The 22,609-nt window shown below is 41.0% G+C and overlaps 2 protein-coding genes across 4 annotated transcripts in view; one reads left to right on the top strand and one right to left on the bottom strand.

The window, feature by feature from the left end:
* The window catches only part of ACTR2 (actin related protein 2), a 37,489-nt gene extending 21,380 nt beyond the window's left edge, over positions 1 to 16,109 (bottom strand). Inside the window, exons 1-3 of one of the 3 annotated variants that reach the window (XM_037736169.1) lie at positions 15,893 to 16,109; positions 5,092 to 5,202; positions 2,985 to 3,002 (exon numbers count right to left, since the gene is read on the bottom strand). In XM_037736169.1, coding sequence (XP_037592097.1) covers positions 2,985 to 2,987 — 3 coding nt within the window. In that variant the 5' untranslated portion in view covers positions 2,988 to 3,002; positions 5,092 to 5,202; positions 15,893 to 16,109. The remainder of the gene's footprint in view (positions 1 to 2,984; positions 3,003 to 5,091; positions 5,203 to 15,892) is intronic. The other 2 variants (XM_017522129.2, XM_017522130.2) reach the window with 2 other exon arrangements.
* Positions 16,110 to 16,146: 37 nt separating this feature from the next.
* Positions 16,147 to 17,680, top strand: LOC119470132. Its single transcript, XM_037736170.1, has one exon. It carries the CDS (start codon positions 16,164 to 16,166, stop codon positions 16,500 to 16,502), a length of 339 nt encoding a protein of 112 aa, XP_037592098.1. The 5' UTR covers positions 16,147 to 16,163; the 3' UTR covers positions 16,503 to 17,680.
* The last annotated feature ends 4,929 nt before the right edge of the window (positions 17,681 to 22,609 follow it).

Below are 22,609 nucleotides of genomic sequence, written 5' to 3' on the forward strand. Positions count from 1 at the left end.
GTTTTTCTTTGAGACGGGGTCTCACTCTGTCACCCAAGCTGCAATGCAGTGGTGCCATTATGACTCATCACAGCCTCAACCTCCCCAGGGTCAGGTGATCCTCTCAACTCAGCCTCCTGAGTAGCCGGGACTACAGGATACATGCCCAGCTAATTTTTGTATTTTTAGTAGAGATGGGGTTTCACCATGTTGCCCAGGCTGGCCTTGAACTCCTAGGCTCCAGATATCCACCCAACTCAGCCTCCCAAAGTGCTGGAATTACAGGCGTGAGTCATCACACCCACCCAAATGTTTAGGTTCTTCTATGAGGAATATGCAAAACTAAAAATCTGTATTTGTGAATTCTAATTCATGACATGCATATGTTGAAGTATTCAGGGAGAAGTATAGTGATATCTGCAACTAACTTTGAAATCCATCAAAAAACAAGATATACGGATGAATGGATAGATAGATGAACAGATAGGTAATAAATCAGTATGATATATATTAATGTCAAAATCTAGGTGATGAATATACAAGTTTCATTATAAAATCATTTCAATATTGCTATGTATTCTTAATACTGTTTAATACAGTGTTAGTGGGAAAATCTATACCTATAATTATATAGACTATTTTTGTTACTAACTTTCCTCTATGTCTTTTTTTTGTTACTAACTTTCCTCTATGTCTTTTTTTGTGTTGTACAAGATAACAGATTAGATAATTAGATAATATAATCAGTATTATTTCAATCAATTTGAAATAAATCTGATCTGATTTGAACAGAAATTTACTTTTTATTTCATGCATGAATAGGGGCTTACATTACATGACCCAATGTAAACTCTAAATAAATGCCTCATGTATCTACTTCTAGGACCACACATACTATAAAGGATTAACTGAAAGAAATGTTTGGCACTGAGTATCCTTACCTTCCTCAGAACATTTAAAATGGAGTATTAACCTATTTGAGAAGTACAGTTTGACTATTCAAGCTATCCAATTAAAAAATTTTCATGTCTAAAATTTTAATTTAAAAAATCCTAGAACTATGTACAGCCTTCCCTAGCTTTGACTTTCAAAAACTAAAACTGCTAAGTGTTATATAACTTGCCTTCATCACTCAGAACCAAGTTACTAGTGATCAGATCAGACCTTAGGTTTTAACCACCTGCCCCACCACTGAACATCACCTATCTGAAAGAATTTAAAAAAACAAAAAAAATCACAGTAACTGAGATGCTGTTTCAAAGGTATTTATACTTCATGGAAAGCAGGTAGCAGGGATTATATTTGCCAAGAATCATTTTGAACAATGTCACCTCAAATTACAATACAGAGAAAACTCAAGTTCAAAAGCACAATTAAATCCCTAGAAGAAAATTCCACTGAAAACGTTTGTTTAATTACCTAATAGAGGCAGCATCTTGCTCTGTTGCCCAGGCTGGAGTGCAGTGGCCTGTCATCGACCACTATAGCCTCAAACTTCTGGGCTCAAGTGATACTCCCACCTTAATCTCCCAAGTAGCTTGGGAGGCAGGCACATACTACTATGACTGGTTACTTTTTAAAAAACTTTCTGTAGAGATGGGATCTTGCCATATGGCCCAGGCTGGTCTCAAACTCCTGGGCTCAAGCTATCCTCCCACCTCAATCTGCCAAACTGCTGGGATTACAGGCATGAACCACCTCGCTCAGTCAAAAATTTCTGTTTAAATAAGACTACACTGTTTTCTACAAGCACACTCTTTTCTTTTTTAGAGTGCAGTGGTGCAATCTCGGCTCACTGCAACCTTTGCCTCCTGGATTCAAACAATTCTCCTGCCTCAGCCTCCTAAGTAGCTGGGACTACAGATGAGTGCCACCCACGCCTGGCTAATGTTTGTATTTTTAGTAGAGATAGGCTTTTACCCTGTTGGTCAGGCTGGTCTTGAACTCCTGATGTCATGATCCACCTGGCCTCGTGATCCGCCCACACTGGCTTCCCAAAATGCTGAGATTACAGGCGCAAGCCACCTCGCCCAGCAAGCACACCCTTTTCCTAATCTCACTGGCATGTTAACACAAATGCATGATCTTTTATTTAGGATATAGAAATTTCCTCTTTTAAATGTTTTTGTTTATTCAAAAGAAAATTTCACAAAGTTACTATTACTAGTTAAAATATATTAGAAGTGCCTGATTTTTGTCAGAGATTCTTACAAACAATATTAAAAACAAACCTGAAAAGTGTCTATCACAGGAGCACTTAGACTATCATGGAAAAACACAATGAAAGAGTTAAACATCTGAGATAAGCCCAGGAAGCTTATAGTTGAAAAAAAAAAGGCACTGCACAATGTTATTTATTTGGGGGGAAATCTGTTGTTTATAGAAAAGCTTTACCTTTTTCTTATTTCTCCTCAGATAACGTTGTCAAATCTGCTCATCAGTAAGGATGATATGGAACAAATTCTGTTTTTCTATCTATGGTTCATTTACATATTAAAATTGTGCTCAGTTTATTAAGTGTATATATGATACCATACTAGATGCAAATATATATATATATATATATATATATATATATATATATATTCAGGCTATGACAGTCAATCTTCAAATTAACATTTGTCAATAAAGTGAATTTATTCAAATGTAACAACTTTAATTTTCTGGATCACATGTATCCTATATAAAGCCATTTGGTTTCTAATATTATGCACAATACATTCCATTTTAATTATAACATTCATCTACAAGAAAAAACAAGGAAAACAATTCAAAACTATGTTAGTAATTAGTTCTTGTTTGGTCCATTGTATGCAATCAGGAAAGTATAGGACTTAATTAGTTGCTACCAAATTGAAGCAATGAAAAAGGTTAAAAATCAAAGTACTTAAAATAAAAATATGGAATAACCCCCCTCCCCAATACTAAAGGGACACAAAACAACAACTACTGTCCCACCAAGCAAAAGTGGAAAACAAACAGAGCATGTGTGTAACCTCACTTACCATCTTTTTGTTATTCTACTTCAACGGGTCAAGAAAGGTGAAGAGAGAGAAGGTAGAAGTAAGAGTCAGAAAAGGCCTAAATAAAATCCTCACTGAAATGTTTAAACATACAAGCAATAGAGACAATTAGGTTGAGGTCAGATGCAGTACTACGATATTTAATGGAGTTAATAATTAGGGCCAAATTAACATGGACAGTTATTCCTGAATGAAAATTAACTCATTAAACGATTTAAATTTCCATTTTTTAGTCTACCACATTTTAGCTAACAAGACACAAAAAGTATAAGTCAAAATACTAAGCACAGGAATTCCAGAAAGTAAGCTTCTTTAATTCATTACTGAATTTAAGAACTTTAAGAAAAATAAATGATAACAGCAAAGGTCTAGCTGAGTAGGTAGAGAGTTAGACAACTCAGGGTTGTTTTTCCAAGCTCCAGTATTCAAGTTAAATTTATCTGACACAGGTATCTTTTGCTGTTTTCTACTGGAAGAACAATTTAACTTGATAGGCTTACAAGATTGCTAAGACTGAACAGAATTGAGCCAACAGAATACAGAATGACAAACCATACAAGCAAATGCTACTAGGGAATTCCTTGGCAAAAATGTTTTATTAGCATATTGACAAGTCTGATTTCCATCATTTGGCCTTAAAAACAAAGAAAGTGGGCATGAAGAATGTGTAGTTATTTGTGCCTATGCTGGAAAATAAATTGGCTATACATGATATTTCTTCATATCTCAAAATTTTATTGTCCATCAGTATATAAAAAAGCCATTCTTTAAAAACCTGCCACTGAATAAAAATTATAGCCTTTAACTTCATTAAACAGTTTATCCTTATCACTATTATTAGCTAATTTCAAGTCAAAGTTCATTTAGGATAGAATTCATTCTGAATGAAAGGAGTTCACAAAAAGCAAGTAAGGAATCCCACAAATATTCTAAAAGCCCCTTAAAAAGGAAAAACTTATATTGAGTGTCCCATTTTATTTTTATTTTTTTGTAACAGGAGAGGCCAGAATAATTCACTACTTTAAATCTTTAAAAAAAAAAAAAAGCTAACACAGAACCCAAGTTTCAGCTTGTATTTTTATTCACTATGTAACTCAACTCTCTGTTCCAAAAGCAGAAAGCACCATAGCACATCTCTACTACCTATTACCACCTTCCTACATCTATCAAACAAATGTCCCAAAGAGACACACCCTAACACATATTTCAAATGACTCATAACCTTACACTGAAGTTGCTGAAGACTATCCAGATAGGACCAACAATGCTAGCGTGTTCACAAATATTTCACTAAAAAAAAGATCCTAAATTCTACTGCATTCTGTATAACTTGATCCCTAGGTCACCTGAAGAACTTAAAGCCAACTGGTGACCACTGTCCTCGGACTGTTCTCTTTCTTCTCAAATATTGTAACTCCCACTTGATTTCTGATCCCTTTAATATGGGAGAAAAATATATCATCTTTTCATGTAGTATTTCACGTTAAATACAGCAAGTAGACAATGAAAATTTTCCTTTCTGTTTATGGTAAGACATATAATGTGAGGCCAAATAAAGGCTTGCATGGCTTCCTTCTGTACATTATGGAAATAAGTTATATTACTGAAAAGAGGAATCAATGGGATTTACTCCCTGTGTTTACCTAAATGGCTATATAAAAAAGTAGAGGGATCAGGCCATAAAAACACGGAATGAAAAAGTCTAAAGCGCCAAAGAGATACTCACATGCAATGACAAATATATGCAATTGAAAGACATGAAAATATCAGACTGATTTCTTTTAAAAATTGTATTATATAATAGGACTTTAAGTCACTAACACAGTGTTTCGCATTAATGTAGTAAACTTAAGTATTTTACTCCAAAGAGTAATGGCATCAAGCCCTACATAAACAAAACCAGATGAAATTAACTTCAATTTTTGTGCCCCTGTTCAGGTGTTGATATAAATTAAAAATATGAGAACTTCTGCCCTCCCCTTTGCTTTTCATGGCAACATATTTTAAAGCTACTTAAAAGAACTGTTAAACTACTCTTACAAGAACATCTCACGTCTTGATTATCATTTATCAATAAATAAAATATTACCTTGATTTCAATGTTTCCCACTTTGGTGGTTGATCTGATAATAGGTCTTCCAACCAAAGCTGGGAAGATGTGTTCTGGAAAGTTAGAGCCTGCATATCCACACTTCACAAACTGGAATGAAACAGTAAAATAAAAGTGGGTTAGCATCAGGGTATTTACTATATTTATTTTAAGAGAGCATCTGAAAAATACCACTTTGCATTTATATAACATTTTAAACTTTTGGTGCTTTCAGACCACCCAAAGTAGTCACCCAATCTATTGCATCATCTCCTTTTTACTTCTTTCATGGCAATGACTACTTCCAGGTTTCATGTTTATTTACTGCTTCATTAGTGCCTAAGTCCCCTCACTAGAGCGAAAGCCTCCTAAGAGCAGGGAGCTAAGCTGAGCGGTTCACGCTGGAATCCGATACCTAACAGAGATCCTGGCACACAGTGGTCATGCCAGAAGGATCTGTGGGATGGACCAATTCGCTGAACAAATGTTAAGTATTTTTTCTTTTTTCTTTTTTTTTTTTTTTGAGACAGAGCCCAGGCTGGAGTGCAATGGCATGATCGCAGCTCACCGCAATCTCCACCTCCCAGGTTCAAGTGATTCTCCTGCCTCAGCCTCCCAAGTAGCTGGGATTACAGGCATGAGCCACCGTACCCGGCCAAATGCTTAGTATTTTTAAAGAGGGAAATGTGATAAAATGAACAGAACTAAAGCTCCAATTTTAAAGCAGGCTTTCATTCATTTTGGGCAAATCACTTAGGCAATGACGTTTTCCAAAGTGGGAAAACCAAGTGGCATTTAAATTAATATCACCATATTAAGAAAAGAAACATTTAGTAGGCATTTTTGACTATTTATTTCTTTTGAGACAAAGTTTCACTCTTGTCACCCAGCCTAGGGTGCAATAAGCACAGTCTCAGCTCACTGCAAACTCCGCCTCCCAGGTCCAAGCAATTCTCCTGCCTTAGCCTCCCAAGTAGCTGGGATTACAGGCACCCACCACCATGTCCAGCTAATTTTTGTATTTTTAGTAGAGAAGGGGTTTCACCATGTTGGCCTCAAACTCCTGATATCAAGTGGTCCACCTGCCTCGGCCTCCCAAAGTGCTGGGATTACAGGGGTGAGTCACCATGCCCAGCGTTAAGTTTCAAAAATTTTTGAAGAGATGGGGTCTCAGTGTGTTGCACAGGCTGGTCTGGAATTGCTGGCCTCCAGTGATCCTCCTGAGTTGCTAGGCTTACAGGCATGAGCCACTGTGACTGAAAGTTATAAATTCTTGCATAGTCTGTTTAGCCAGACCTAGTGGCTCACATCTGTAATTCCAGCACTTTGGGAGGCTTAGGTGGGCAGATCACCTGAGCCCAGAAGCTCGACACCAGTATGGGCAACATGGAAAGATGTCAAAATAATAATAATAATAATAATACAAATAATTAAAAATTAGCCAGGCATTGTGGCATGTGTCACATGTAGTCCCAGCTACTCCAGAGGCTGAGGTGGGAGGATCACTTAAGCCTGGGAGGTCAAGGCTGCCGTGATCATGTGAAAGCCTGTCTCAAAAAATATGTAAAAAATAAATAATATATCGTGTATTTAATACGAGTATACATTGTAAGGAAAGGGCAACTAAAAATGTCAGGGTGGGAGGAGGAAGCTATGTAAGAAAGGAAATGTAATCATAATCTGCACCCTCTTTAACAAGCCTTTATTTAATATTAGCTACACTGCATTTACTGATTAATTCCAACTGCGTAGAACAGTGTCTGGCACATAACAGGTACACAATAAATGATCAATAAAGACTAAAAGTTTTGCTGTTGACTCAACAGTATGACACTGATTATTTTTAAATATACATATATTTAATATTCAGAAAAAAGTCTATTTTTCTATGGCTCCAGGCACCACGCATTCTTAGAACTAAGGATGAAAAACAGTACCTGGATGTGATACATGACAGTAATAAAATAAAGGTAGACAAAAAATAGTAATACACCTCTTGATAGAAAGATACTACGTATATCACTTGAATCATGTGAGGCCAGGAGTTTGAGATCAGCATGGCTAAAATGACGGAAACCCATCTCTACTAAAAATAACAAAAATTAGCCAGGTATAGTGGTGCATGCCTGTAATCCCAGTTACTTGGGAAGCTGAGGTATGAAAATCACTCAAACCTGGGAGACAGAGGTTGCAGTGAGCTGAGATCATGCCACTGCACTCCAGACTGTCATCCGGGCTGGAATGCAATGGCGTGATCTTGAACCTCCGCGTCCCAAGTAGCTGGGATTACAGGTGCCCACCACCACATCCAGCTAAATTTTTTTTTATTTTTAGTAGAGACGGGGTTTTACTGTGTTGGCCAGGCTGGTCTCAAACTTCTGACCTTGTGATCCACCTGCCTCAGCCTCCCAAAGTGCTGGGATTACAGGCGTGAGCCATCACGCCCAGCCTAAACTCACTGGCTTTTGACTAGTCCTCCAAAAGATAAAAATTTGTTATTTTCAAAGATCTCTATAGCAGCCTTGTTGGAGATGAGGTTGATGAAGCACATTTAATTATAAATAGCCTAGGATGTTCTGCCATTCAGTATTTCACTTCTCTCTTTTTTTTTTTTATTTTTGAGATGAAGTCTTGCTCTGTTCGCCCAGGCTGGAGTGCAGCAACCTCTGTCTCCTGGGTTCCAGCAATTCTCCTGCCTCAGGCTCCCAGGTGGCTGGGACTACAGCTGCATGCCGCCACGCCTGGCTAATTTTTGTATTTTTAGTAGGGTTTCACCATTTGGCCAGGCTGGCCTTGAACTCCTGACCTCATGATCCTCCCACCTCAGCCTCCCAATGTGCTGGGATTACAGGTGTGAGCCACTGCACCTGGTCCCACTTGTCTTTTATAAATAGACTTTCCCAAATATATTAGAATCATGACAACCAGATTAAAGCTTTTATGAAAAAATCTGTCTGAAATGAGGCAGGTTCACACTCCCAATGCCATCTCAATTCCTATCCTCTCACCTCATGTTTTTCACTTTATTAATAGAAACTACATAAAACATACTATTCAGATGTTTTCTCCCAACCACACAAAACCTAGTCTTAGTTTACCATTGAGCCACCAAGGTAAGGGCATTTTTCAGGTACAGCCACCCATTTTTAAAAGTATAATACAATTCCTCCGGATTACTTTTTTAAGGCAGAAGTTAGCATGATATGTAATACACAACCCACTTGATCACAGCTACTTCCTCTTGGCAGTGGTTGATAGTGATGAACTAGAATATACTTCCCACCCTTAAAATGAACAGAATTCAAGAGAATTAGTTCATTTTTTCTCAACGTCTCCTTAAATAGTGTGACCTAAGACTTGGAGAAAAAATTACCTCAGAGAAAAAGAGTAACATCTAGTATTTTTTAGTATTTTACACACACACACACACACACACACACACACACACACACACACACACATTCTTCTCTCCCAAATCACAAACTCTCTTTCATCCTTAAGTCAAAATCCAGTTTACCTGATAGAAACTGAAATGATATGGAAGAGTAAAGAATGTGTTCTTGTTATCCCAACCATATCCACAGTTCTGTATAACATTTGTCATCATCACCAACCTAATGTCAGTCATAATTTACACAAATATCTCAAATATAGGAATTAAATACTAATATTAAATTCTTATGCTTACCTCAAAGTAATAAACAGATATAATCAAAAGTATCCATTTATTAGGATGAAAATGCTCACTTATATGGGTATAAATGATCTCAAAAAACATATAGAGTGAGTGAATGAAGAGAGAATCTACTAGTTTGTAAGCATCACTTTTGGCATGCTAAATGTAAATAAATAAGTTTACTAAGTGAGAAATCATAAGAGAAGCTTGAGGTGGCAGGAAGAGCCTGGGATGGGGCATAGGTCAAATCCTAGTGCAGGGAAGAGGCTGCTAAGGCTGACATGTCTCCCCTCTCCTTCAGAGCCACACACACTTGGACACACAACATGGCAAAGTGGCAAATAATCACATCACTCACAGTTTTCCGATTATAATCATTCATATGGGTAGTTCATGTCTTAAGATTCTTGTGAGTATATTTTAAGCAACAAAACATTTCCCAAGTTAGAAGACAAAAACTAAAATTCCTGAAACTATAAAAACAAATGTAAACCTACTATTACTGCTTCACAAAAAGAAAAAAAAATTGGCTTTTTATTGAAAGATTATCAGTCACTTATTAATGAAACTATATATTCTGCTTGAGCAGTAGCTTATTGGAAGCAGATGCTGTATCAGAATTCAGCACGAGCTTTCCTACAGGGCATATATTAACCCACCAAAATAGCAAAAATCGCACTATTTCACATTACTTCAAATGTGAAAGCATTAACAGTTATAATAACAAGAACTAAAATAATTGGCTGAGAATGGTGGCTCACACCTGTAATCCTGGCATTTTAGGAAGCCAAAGTGGGTGGACTGCTTGGGCCTAGGAGTTTGAGACCAGCCTGGGGCTACAGAGCAAAACCCCATTTCTACAAAAAAAATACAAAAATTAGCCAGGCATGGTGACATACACCTATAGTCCCAGAAACTTGGGAGGCTGATGTGGGAGGATCACCTGAGCCCGGGGAGGTTGAGGATGCGTTGAGCCATGATTGTGCTACTCACTCTGGGTGAGAGTAAGACCCTGTCTAAAAAAAAAAAAGGCTGGGCCTGGGGCTTTGAGAGGCCAAGTCAGGTGTATCATTTGAGGTCAGGAGTTCGAGAGCAGCCTGGCCAATATGGTGAAACCCCATCTCTACTAAAACTACAAAATTGGCTAGGCATGGTGGTGCATGCCTGTAATCCCAGCTACTCAGGAGGCTGAGGCAGGAAAATTGCTTGAACCTGGGAGGCAAAGGGTTGCAGTGAGGTGAGATTATATGAATGCACTCCGGCATGGGTGACAGAGAGAGGCTCTGTCTCAAAAAAATAATAATAAAATTAATTTTTTTCTTTCTTTTTTTTTTTTTTAATTATACTGGCTACTCTGGGCACACTGCCACTGAGGTAATACTGCTCTGCAAGGAGCAGCAAAAATAAAAATTGTAATTCTAAAATTATATATTTTTTGTAGAGACAAGGGTCTCACTGTTGCTCAGCCTGGTCTTGAACTCCCAGCCTCAAGCAATCTTCCCACCTTTACCTCTCAAAGTGCTGGGATTATAGGCATCAGCCACTGTGCCTGGCCCTAATTTTTCAATAATATGAAACTGACAACCTGATTACTTCTGCAAAAAATAGTATTTTTTAAAAAATCTAGGCCAGGTGCAATGGCTCACATCTGTAATCCCAGCATTTTGGGAGGCCGAGGTAGGTGGATCACCTGAGATCAGGAGTTAAAGACTAGCCTGGCCAACATCTCTACTAAAAATACAACAATTAGCCGGGTATGGTGGTGTGCACCTGTAATCTCAGTTAGGAGGCTGAGGCAGGAGAATAGCTTGAACCCAGGAGCTGGAGGCTACAGTGAGCCAAGATCCTACCACTGCACTCCAGCCTGGGTGACAGAGGGAGACACCATCTTAAAAAACAAAAAAAAATCTACACATGATGTGATAAAGTACAAAGAAAACATTCTTTTCTAAACTATCATTTGATATCATCCTAATCCCTCAAATTCCTCCCCCATGTCAATCATTTTAAGACTTAGTGACTTCGTTCTTTCATTGTGTGCATAAAGGCTGTGTTTAAGAAATAGCTTTTACCATATATAGCTTCCTCTTCATAGCAGTGTGGTTTAAACTAGTTCCCTTACTTCCCACTGAGTCATCAAATGGTAAGAACAGTATAATGTTCTGTCAAGCAAAAATGAAAAATTTCACCTACATCTGCTCTAAAAGTACATTTTTTTCTCTTCAAAAAAATAACCTGTGATTTATAAGGCCCCATTTGGACCTAATTTAATTTTTATTTTCCCCTTACTAATTTTATCTGATGATATTGATGTATTTAGTAATTTAACTGCACAGGGACTATTTTTATCTTAGGCCACCAAAATATTTATTCTACTTATCCCAAAGCATTTTGCAAGATAAAACCATATTTGGTTTTGGTTTGTTTCTGTTTCAAACACTACTAAATTAAACATATAAACTAGCAAAGCCTCATAAAGCAGGCCACAATCAACTACAAATGTCAATTATATAAATGCAAATACAATTATTCTGGTACTATAAGCTTCTCTGTATGACTAGACCTTATTAAGCACTGTACTAGCAACATAGCAAGCACTGGGGAAACCTTCATTTTCTTGGTGATCTAACTCCCTGCTGATGAAATCTCCCAAGTCTGGTAACAAGATAAACAACACCAGGGGCCTGGGCCCAGCTCTTGAAGGAGACCTAAACGTAGAGTTTCACAGACCTCTTGATTTTCACCTGTCTGGACCAGTTGACTCCAGAAGGAGGTTTGAATGGTTAAAATCCACATAAATTATTGGATCAGATGAGTTTTCCTCCTCTGGGCAACCCTAGGGAGACACTGGTCAAGCTGGGAGATAGAAAATTGAGCAGAACCAACATCAGGCATGTGATTCTAAGAACAAACTTGTTCCCAGGCAAGCCTGCCCAACCCATGGCCCACGAACTACATAAGGCCCAACACAAATTCACAAACTTCTTAAAACATTGTGAATTTTTTTTGGCCATTTTTTTAGTTCATCTATAATTAGTGTTAGTGTATTTTATGTGTGGCACAAGATAATAATTCTTCCAACATGGCCCAGGGACGCCAAAAGACTGGACACTCCTGTCCTAGAATCTTCAATTTGGGTCTGCCAGAGAGGTTAAAAAAAAAAAAAAAAATCAACTTTTCAAAAAGCCTATAATTTTATTTTTATTTTATTTTTTACTAGATATGGGGTCTTGCTATATTAACCCAGGCTGGTCTCAAACTCTTGGCCTCAAGAAATCGTCTCATCTCAGCCTCCCAAAATGCTGGAATTACAGGCATGAGGAACCACACCCAGCCAGCCTACCATTTTAAAACCTATGGCATGTAAGGAACAAAAGAGAAAACCTTAGGGTAACAACTATTTCCATAACTTCTTCAAAAATTACATCTGAATATCTTCTTGAATATTTAATTATAAAAGAATCATTATAATTTCAGGTACCTAAATAAAATCAAGATGACTATGTCTACAAGTGGTAGGAAATATACAATCTAAGTGATTCCTAGTTCTCTACATACTATATACTCAGAACTACCACAGCATTTCTGTTATATGATTCACATATTTTATTACCACTGTTTCTTCGGTTGAAACCAATCATGTCCATAGAAAATCGGGATAAAATTTAAAAATAACTAGAAGTATAACAACAAATTTTTATTTGAATTAACTACACTCACTTTCTTCATTTATATCACAGCAACTGATCATTTGTATTAAGGAAAAGGATCTTAAAAATATGGATGAGACACAAGACAAATCAATAATATTACAACCAGCTTTCTTTTTCTTTTTTTTTTTTTTTGAGACGGAGTTTCGCTCTTGTTACCCAGGCTGGAGTGCAATGGCACGATCTTGGCTCACCGCAACCTCCGCCTCCTGGGTTCAGGCAATTCTCCTGCCTCAGCCGGGACTACAGGCACGCGCCACCATGCCCAGCTAATTTTTTGTATTTTTAGTAGAGACGGGGTTTCACCATGTTGACCAGGATGGTCTCGATCTCTTGACCTCGTGATCCACCCGCCTCAGCCTCCCAAAGTGCTGGGATTACAGGCGTGAGCCCGGTTGCTTTCTTTTTTTTTTGTGATGGAGTCTCACTCTGTCACCCATGCTGGACCAGTGCAGTGGCGTGATCTCAGCTCACAGCAACCTCTGCCTCCCAGGTTCAAGTGATTCTCCTGCCTCAGCCTCCCGAGTAGCTGGGATTACAGGCATCCGCCACCATGCCTGGCTAATTTTTGTATTTTTGGTAGACAGAGGGTTTCACCATATTGGCCAGGCTGGTCTCGAACTCCTGGCCATCAAGTGATCTTCACACCTCAGCCTCCCAAAGTGCTGGGATTACAGGCATAAGTCACCGCACCCAGCCTAAAATCAGCGTTCTAATGTTAGCTAAACTAACAGAGGCCAAGCATGGTGGTTCAAGCCTGTAATCCCAGAACTTTGGGAGGCTGAGGCAGGTAGATCACAAGGTCAGGAGATCAAGACCATCCTGGCCATGGTGAAACCCTGTCTCTACTAAAATGTAAAAAATTAGCCAGGCGTGGTGGCAGGCACCCTGTAGTCCCAGCTACTTAGAAGGCTGAGGCAGAGGAATCGCTTGAACCCGAGAGATGGAGGTTGCAGGGAACTGAGATTGTACCACTGCACTCCAGCCTGGTGACGGATCAAGACTCCATCTCAAAAACAAAACAAAACAAAAACTACTAACGGATTAGTAACATAACATTAGCTTATGAAAGCTGAGTGCAGTGGCTCAAGCATGTAATCCTAGCACTTTAGGCGGAGGTGGGCAGATCTCTTGAGCCCAGGAGTTCAAGACTAGCCTGGGTAACATAGGGAGACCTAGTCTCTACAAAAATAAAACATTAAGGCTGGCACAGTGGCTCACACCTGTAATCCCAGAACTTTGGAAGGCCAAGGTGGGTGGATTACCTGAGGTCAGGAGTTCGAGACCATCCTGGCCAACATGGCGAAACCCCATCTCTACTAAAAATGGAAAAATTAGCTGAGTGTGGAGGCACAGGCCTGTAAGCTACTAGGGAGGCTGAGGCAGGAGAATCGCTTCAATCTGGGAGAAGGAGGTTGCAGTGAGCCGAGATTGCGTCACTGCACTCCAGCCTGGATGATAGAGAAAACTTTCATATGCAGATATAGGTTTGTGGACACACATTTTTAATAAAGAACACACACTTAAACTGAATCATTCTAAAATCTTTTTTAACTTAATAAATCTTAACCATGTTTCCATAGCAGTGGAAGTATTACATTTTGAATAACTGAGACTTAGTCTCACTCTGTCTCCCAGGCTGGAGTGAGTGGCACAATCTCAGCTCATTGCAACCTCTGCCTCCCAGGTTCAAGCGATTATCCTGCCTCAGCCTCCTGAGTAGCTGGGATTACAGGTGCCCAACACCATGCCCAGCTAATTTCTGTATTTTTAGTAGAGACATGGTTTCACCATGTTGGCCAGGGTGGTCTCGAACTCCTGACCTCAGGTGATCTGCCCTCCTCAGCCTCCCAAAGTGCTGGGATTACAGGCGTGAGACACCGTGCCTGGCCTCATTATATGTTAACACTTTTTATTCTAGTCCATTTTTAACACAGTTCAGATGAAGCTGGTATAACTATTGCTTGCAAAAGTCTGTAACAAATCTAATCAAGGGCATTATTATGGCAGTAAATACCAGCTTTTTTTCACCCTCAACAATTCAGATTCCAAAGTGTTTTATTCAAGTAAAATGCATTTTAATTCGTATATCATATTTATGGGAGAGAGGGGAGAAAAGTCATAAAATGTTGCAACATTAAAATGGTTAGAAATCATCACAGAAGTCATCCAGAATAAGTAATATTGCCGTCTTCTAATTTGCTGACTTTGCTACCCGAAACACATTTTTAAAAAATCTGGCAAGAGGGAGGTTTGAAACAACCTTCTTTCTTTTTGCTTTTGTTTTATTGAGACAGAGTTTCACTCCTGTTGTCCAGTGGCGCGATCTCGGCTCACTGCAACCCCTGCTTCCCAGCCTCAAGCGAATCTCCTGCCTCAGCCTCAGCCTCAGCCTCCTGAGCAGCAGGGATTACAGGCATGCGCCACCACGCCCGGCTAATTTTTGTAGTTTTAGAACAGACGGACTTTCACCGCATTGGCCAGGCTAGTCTTGAACTCCTAACCTTACGTGATCCGCCCGCCTCGGCCTACAAAGTGCTGGGATTATAGAAACAACTTTCAAATAGTTTCTAAATCAGTGCTTTGGTCAGATTTTACAATTTTTGAATCTCAAAGTCTAATATTACCTGTATTCTGAGACTAAGAGGAAAAGGGGGCTGGGGGCGGGGTAACCAACACTAATTAACTTCCCCTAAGGTCAGTGGAATTAACACTGCCGGGCCCTAGGTCCCCAAACCACCCAATGGAACATGCTGGTCTCCGCGGGCCTGTACCTGGTCCAAACCACCAGTATGTAGAACAAAAAGTGAACGATGCGCTGCCAATCTGGACCCCCTTCCCTAGAAAAAATAAACAAAAAACCCAACAAACACAGCGAAAGGGCTGAGGCCCACACTCCATGACAGCACTTCCTTTTTTTTTAAGTGAACCCGTTTCCTGCTTCTCGTTTGGTATTATCTTCAACTATACAGGAAGAGGAAGGCCTCTAGGTGTTTCTCCTTTTTACACACCGGCGGCCCTGGGGAAAACGGCACTTCTCGGAACACACAAACCGAGCCTTTTACCCCTCCGGCCGCTTTAGTCTTTTACCCCTCGGTCCGCTTTAGCCCAATTGCCCCGCTCAAGCGCGGAGCCGGTCCCTGCCGAGCGGTCAGTAGGCTCCGCGTCCAGTGTCGATCTCGTTAGCCGCCCCGACCCAGAAGGCTGCGGGGTGGCAGGCTAAAGGGGTGGCAAGCTAAGGGGAGACCAGGGCACGGCCGGCTCGACCTCCTGCCCGCGAAGGTGGGAGGCACCGCCCCGCGCCCCTTAGCCCCTAGGGCCTGGAGGTGCAGCCCAGGGGGCCGAGGGCCCGCGCGCCCGCTGCACGTCCCCGCCTGCGCCTGTGGCCGCCAAGGCCTCCTCGCCCGGCGCTTACCCCGGTGCCGTTGTCGCACACCACCACCTTCCTGCCCTGGCTGTCCATCGTCCGCCCGGGTGAGAGCCGCTGTCGCCGCACAACCTACAGCCGCCGCGCCCGGCCGTTTTCTTTTCTTTCTCCTCCCTCTTCGCGGCCCCTCCTTCGGCCCAACTTTTTTCCCCCAACAGGAAGTCGCCGCCCGGCTCCGCCCGTCATTTAGCTGAATATCTGAGCGGAAAGTGTGGGACGGGCTGGAAGCGCGACTGGCAGCGGTGAGCTCCAATAAAAAATGGAGAAGCGTCGAGGCGCCTCCCGCAACTCCGCTTCCGGCTCGGCTGTCAAGGTTGCTTCCCACCCAGGTTCTTCCTCGCTGCTTCTAGTTCCCGGCGCTTTGCCGGGCATTAATGGCGGCCAACGTTATCGCGGGTCCTGCGGCTTTCTCCCTAAAGTGTTACAGAAACTAAGGGCGCCGCTTAAGGAACTGCAGAAGACGCAGGCAGGTGAAGGACACTGGTTCTGCAGCGACGTGGAATGTAGCGGAGAAGCTGGCGGGGAGGACAGGGAGCAGGCCTGGGAGGTTCTGGCCGACCCCACCATTGAACAGGGCTTGGTGTATCATTGCTTCTAGGCCTTTTCAGCGGACAGAACTGGGATGCATACACACACGCTTATTTGAAATCATGCGTTTGTTCCATACTCCAATTTCAGCCCACTCCTTTGCCCAAGTTGCTCTATGGTCAAGTGAGAGAAAGCAGGTGCCTGCATTTCCAACCTCCTGGCTCACTGCCTCCTTCTTCCAGTAGTCCCATGTCTCTTCACACCTCTTCAGTACATGTACATCTGTGAACCCAGAGCCTTGGCTTTGAAATCAGACAACTCCAGTTTCAAACGTGGCGCTGCCACTCACGAGTTTTGTAATTTTGGCATACCCCTGTCTGTGCATGGTGATAACTTCTATCTCCATGGGTGTGGTGAGAATAAGAGTCTATGAATAGAAGAAATGTTCATTCAGTGGTAGCTATTTCTTACTAATTCTATTCTTTTGAACCTATGATTCTATCTACGATGCCTCATTTTTTTTCCTTTTTAAAAATCGGTTGGCAAAGTTGTGCTCTGAGACCCAGCTTGTCACATCTCTGATGACAGCTGATATCCTCAGGATGTTCCTTACTCCCTTTCCTCGCTATTATTTTACTATGAACATATGAATAACATTATTGTGCTTATTACATGCAACAAATATTTATCGGATGAATGACATTAAAATTCACATTTAAAATGCCATCCTTTTTGAGAGCTGAGAACTAGAACTTTGCCTTCAACATGGCTGTACATGTTCAACAATAGAATAAAACAGGAATCGTGAACCCCCCCAATAGCTGCCTCTCAGTTTTCACCGTTCTCTTATTAGACCAGTGATTTTCAAACCTATCTAAAGGCATAGAGTGCTTTATTCAAATTTAATCTTATATGAAACGCCTAATACATGGATAAATGTAAACAGATAAATAAAGCTGCCATTGTTGCAATTGGAAATTTGAGAGATTAGAATAGGTAGGAGGTCTCAGGAGAACATTTCTTCCCTTTACCTGCTTTAACAGTCAGAGAAGTACCTCAGTCTGCGGAAAAATTTATTTGTTCATAAATTCCTTGAGCATAAAATCCATATCTTACTTTCGTGGCTCCAATGCTAGTGCTGTGCAGTTTTCTTGAAAGTACATTTTATTGGTCTCAGCAAATTGAACTCAAGCATTTCTGTGTTCTTTTACTTTTCCTCTTTGTGGAATTAAATGGATTGCTAATTTTTATTTTGAAAGAAAGAATGTGAGGCTGGGTAAGATGGCTCACGCCTGTAACCAGCACTTTGGGAGGCCGAGGTGGGCAGATCTACTGAGGTCAGGAGTTTCAGACCACCCTGGCCAACATGGCAAAACCCCATCTCTACTAAAAATATAAAACTCGGCCAGCTGGGTGTGATGGCATGTGCCTGTAATCCCAGCTACTCAGGAAGCTGAAGCAAGAGAATCTCTTGAACCCGGGAAGGAGAGGTTGCAGTGAACCGAGATCATGCCCCTGCACTCCAGCCTGAGCAACAGATCCAGACTCCATATCAAAAACAAAAGAAAAAAAAATTGGCAAGTTTGGTCCTAAAATTTATGTGAAATGAAAAGGAGGCAGAATAAAGGGATTTTGAAACAGAAAAAGATGGAAAACTTCCATATCTGATTTCAAAACTTATTATAAAGCTACAGTGATGAAGACTGTAATATTGGCATAGAGGCAGATATATATCGATCAGTGGAACCAAATAGGTAGTACAGAAATAAACCTTTACATTATGGTCAGTTGATTTTCAACAATGGTGCCAAAACAATCCATGGGGAAAGGGTAATCTTTTCAACGAATGGTGTGGGAAGGGAAAGAAAAGAACTTTGATCCTTACGTCACATCACACACAAAAATTGATTTAAGTGGATCATAGACCTAAATATAAAAGCTAAAACTATAAATTTCAGAAAAAAAGGAGGAAAATCTTTTGATATTAAGCAAAGAATGCTTAGACATGACACTAAGATAATGATCTATAAAAGAAAAAATTGATAATTGACATAATAGAAATTTTTTTTTTGCAAAAGTTTATTCTTAAATGTACAACAGCTCCAAGACAATACTTAATTCCAGCTATAGGTGGCAAAAGACGTTATGGCAGGGAATACAGATGTTTAAATACGGTTGAAATAAAGGGTCACCATCTCCTTAGGTACAAGGAACAGTTTACTTTTTGCCAGATTTCTTTTCTTTTCTTTTTTTTTTTTTTGGAGACGGAGTCTTGCTCTGTCGCCCAGGCTGGAGTACAGTGGCACAATCTTGGCTCACTGCAACCTCTGTCTCCTGGGTTCAAGCGATTCTCCCACCTCAGCCTCCCAAGTAGCTGGGATTACAGGCCGCCCAGCTAATTTTTTGTATTTTAGTAGAGATGGGGTTTCACTGTGTTGCCCAGGCTGATCTTGAACTCCGGATCCGCCCGCCTTGGCCTCCCAAAGTGCTGAGATTACAGGCGTGAGCCACTGCAACCAGCCTTGCCAGAGTTCTTAATTCTACCTGTGGTCAGGGGGCCCCTTTCCCTCGGCCTCCTCTTTTAATTCCTCCAGTTTCTTCTGCTACTTTTTTTGTTTCTGCTTGAAGCTCTTATCTTCCTTGTCCATCTCCTTGGCCTGCTTCTTGGACTGTTTCAGGGGCTTCTTCTTGGTTACACAACCATAAAAATTTACTAAAAATCATCAAACTGCATGCTTGTAATAGGTAAATTTTGAGATGTGTAAATTTCGTGTTGTAACTTCAATAAGGCTTAAAAGAATTTAAGTTACCTGTCCAAATTTACCTATCATGTAGCAAAAACAGGATTAGACACAGGTGTGCCTGGCTACAAAGCCTGAGCTCTGTTTACCCAGAGTTTTGGAAACTCCAGATCGATCATGAAAACCTAAGTCATTCCTAACCTGAGTCATCCTACTCAGGAATGACTTCTTTTTTTTTGAGACTAAGTCTCACTCTGTTACTCAAGATGGAGTGCAGTGGTGCAATTTCAGCTCACTGCAACCTCCACTTCCTGGGTTCAAGCGATTCTTCTGCCTCAGCCTCCTGAATAGCTGGGACTATAGACACACACCACCATGCCCAGCTAATTTTTGTTTGTTGCTTGTTTTTGAGACAGAGTCTGGCTGTTGCTGAGGCTGGAGTCCAGTGGCACATTCTCAGCTCACTGCAACCTCTACCTCCCAGGTTCAAGGGATTCTCCTGCCTCAGCTTCCCAAGTAGCTGGGCCTACATGAGCATGCCACCACACCCGGCTAATTTTTTGTATTTTCAGTAGAGATGGGGTTTCACCATGTTAGCCAGGATGTTCTCAATCTCCTGGCCTCATGATCTGCCCACCTCAGCTCCCCTCAGTGCTGGGATTACAGGCGTGAGCCACTGCGCCTGGCCTAGGAATGACTTTTTTATTATAATTGTGTTATTTTTAATTGTATTGTATTTAAAAGTAATAGAGATGGTGGTTGGGCACGGTGGCTCATACCTGTAATGCCAACACTTGGGGAGGCAGAGGCAGGCGGATCACTTGAGGCCAGGAGTTCAATACCAGTCTGGCCAACATGGCAAAACCCTGTCTCTACTAAAAATACAAAAATTAGCTGAGTGACCTGGGAAGCAGAGGTTGTAGTGAGCCTAAGAAAGAAAGAAAGAAAGAAGGGAGAGAGATAGAGAAAGAGAGAAAGAAAGACAGGAAGGAAGGAATGAAGGAAGGGAGGGAGGGAGGGAAAGAAAGAAAGAGAGGTAAAGTCTTGCTATGTTAACCTGGCTGGTCTCCACCTGCTGACCTCAAATGATCCTCCCATCTCATTGGGATCCTCCCTCCCAATCCTAATCCTAACAGGTGTGAGCCACTGTGCCTAGCCAGGAATGACTTTTTTGGAGGGATTCTATCATCTCACTTGGACCTGGGATTACAGGCCTGAGCCAACGCCCCCAGCCTAAGAACAATACAATTATTATTTTCTAGCTATTTTGAAATATACAATAAAATATTGTCAACTATAATTTCCCTATTATATTTTAAAATACTAGAACTTCTATCTAGCTGTATTTTTGTAAAATTAACCAATTTCTCTTTGTCATCGCCCTCCCCAGTTTCCCTTCCCTGCCTCTGATAACCACAATTCTACTCTCTATCTCCAGGAGATCTACTTTTTTGCCTCCCACATATGAGTGAGAACATGTAATATTTGTCTTTCTGTCTCTGGTTTATTTCACTTAGCATAATTCCTCCAGTTTCATCTGTGTTGTTGCACATGACAGGATCTCATTCTTTTTTTATGGCTGAATAGTACTCTATTGTGTGTGTGTACTGCATTTTCTTTATCCATTCATCCATTGATGGACACTTAAGCTGATCCTGTATCTTGGCTATTGTGAATAGTGCTGCCGTAAACATGGGAGTGCAGATATCTCTTCAATACACTGATTTCCTTTCTTTGGGATGTATACCTAGCAGTGGGGATTGCTGGATCTGATGGTAGTTCTACAGATAAAGACACTTTTTTTTTTTTTTTTTTAAGACAGAGTTTTGCTCTTGTTACCCAGGCTGGAGTGCAATGGCGCGATCTCGGCTCACCGCAACCTCCACCTCCTGGGTTCAGGCAATTCTGCCTCAGCCTCCTGAGTAGCTGGGATTACAGACACGTGCCACCATGCCCAGCTAATTTTTTGTAGTTTTAGTAGAGACGGGGTTTCACCATGTTGACCAGGATGGTCTCAATCTCTTGAGCTTGTGATCCACCCGCCTCGGCCTCCCAAAGTGCTGGGATTACAGGCTTGACAGATAAAGACACTTTTAAAACAATTACAATACCTGCCAGATGTGGTGGCTGATGCCTGTAATCCTAGCACTTTGGGAGGCCAAGGCAGGTGGGTCGCCTGAGGTCAGGAGTATGAGACCAACCTGGCCAACATGGAGAAACTCCATCTCTACTAAAAATACAAAAATTAGCTGGGTGTAGTGGTATGTAATCCCAGCTACTTGGGAGGCTGAGGCAGGAGAATTGCTTGAACCAGGTGGCAGAGGTTGTAGTGAGCAAGATCGAGCCACGGCACTCCAGTCTGGGTGACAGAGTGAGACTTTGTCTTAAAAAATAAGTAAATAAATAATGAAATAATAAAACAATTACAATGCCTTTATTATAACTAACAAAATTAATAGTAATTTCTTATTGGCTAATTCTCAACCCATAGCCAGTTTTTCCTAATTGTCTCAAAAATGTTCTAAACAGGTTCACAGATTATATTAGTTGATATGTCTGTTTTGTTTTATTTTATTTTAGAGATGGAGTCTTCCTCTGTTGCCCAGGCTGGAGTGCAGTGTCATGATCTTGGCTCACTGCAATCTCCACTTCCCAGGTTCAAGCTATTCTCCTGCCTCAGCCTCCCCAGCAACTGGGACTACAGGTGCGTGCCTCCACAGTTGCCTAATTTTTGTATTTTTAGTAGAAACGGGGTTTCACCATGTTGACCAGGCTGGTCAACATAGGTCAGCTCAAACTTCTGACCACAGGTGATCCTCCTGCCTTGGCTTCCCAAAGTGCTGGGATTATAGGCATGAGCCACTGCTCCCAGCTGATATGTCTATTTTAGTTTATAAAATGGTGTGGCCACTTTGGAAAGCAGTCTGGCAGTTCCCCAAAAGGTTTAACATAGAGTTACCATATGAGTCAAGAATTTTAGTCCTAGGTATATACCCAAGAGAAATGAAAAAAGTTGTTTTTTTAAAAATCGTATTCTAAACAAGGTCCACAAATTGCATGTGTTTGATATGTCTGTTTTAGTTTATAACACTTTCTTCTCTCTGTGTGTCTTTCTTGGGACAGGGTCTCTGTTGTTTGGACTGGAGTGCAGTGGCATGATCATAACTCACTGTAATCTTGAACTCCTAGACTCAAGCAATCCTCCTGCCTCAGCCTCCTGAATAGCTGGGACTACAGGCACGCACCACCATGCCCAGCTAATTTTTTGTATTCTTAGTAGAGATAGGGTTTCACCGTGTTAGCTAGGATGGTTTTGATCTCTTGACCTCATGATCCACCAGCCGTGGCCTCCCAAAGTGCTGAAATTATAGGATTATAGTCGTGAATCACTGTGCCCAGCCTTTTCTTTTTTGAGATGGAGTCTTGCTCTATTGGC

This window comes from Cebus imitator, unplaced genomic scaffold (assembly GCF_001604975.1).
Source record: "Cebus imitator isolate Cc_AM_T3 unplaced genomic scaffold, Cebus_imitator-1.0 Scaffold23, whole genome shotgun sequence".
NCBI lineage: Eukaryota > Metazoa > Chordata > Mammalia > Primates > Cebidae > Cebus > Cebus imitator.

What these genes read in the sequence shown, in the direction of transcription:
- LOC119470132 (XM_037736170.1), top strand. Translation starts at nt 16,164, where the DNA reads ATGGAGAAGCGTCGAGGCGCCTCCCGCAACTCCGCTTCCGGCTCGGCT.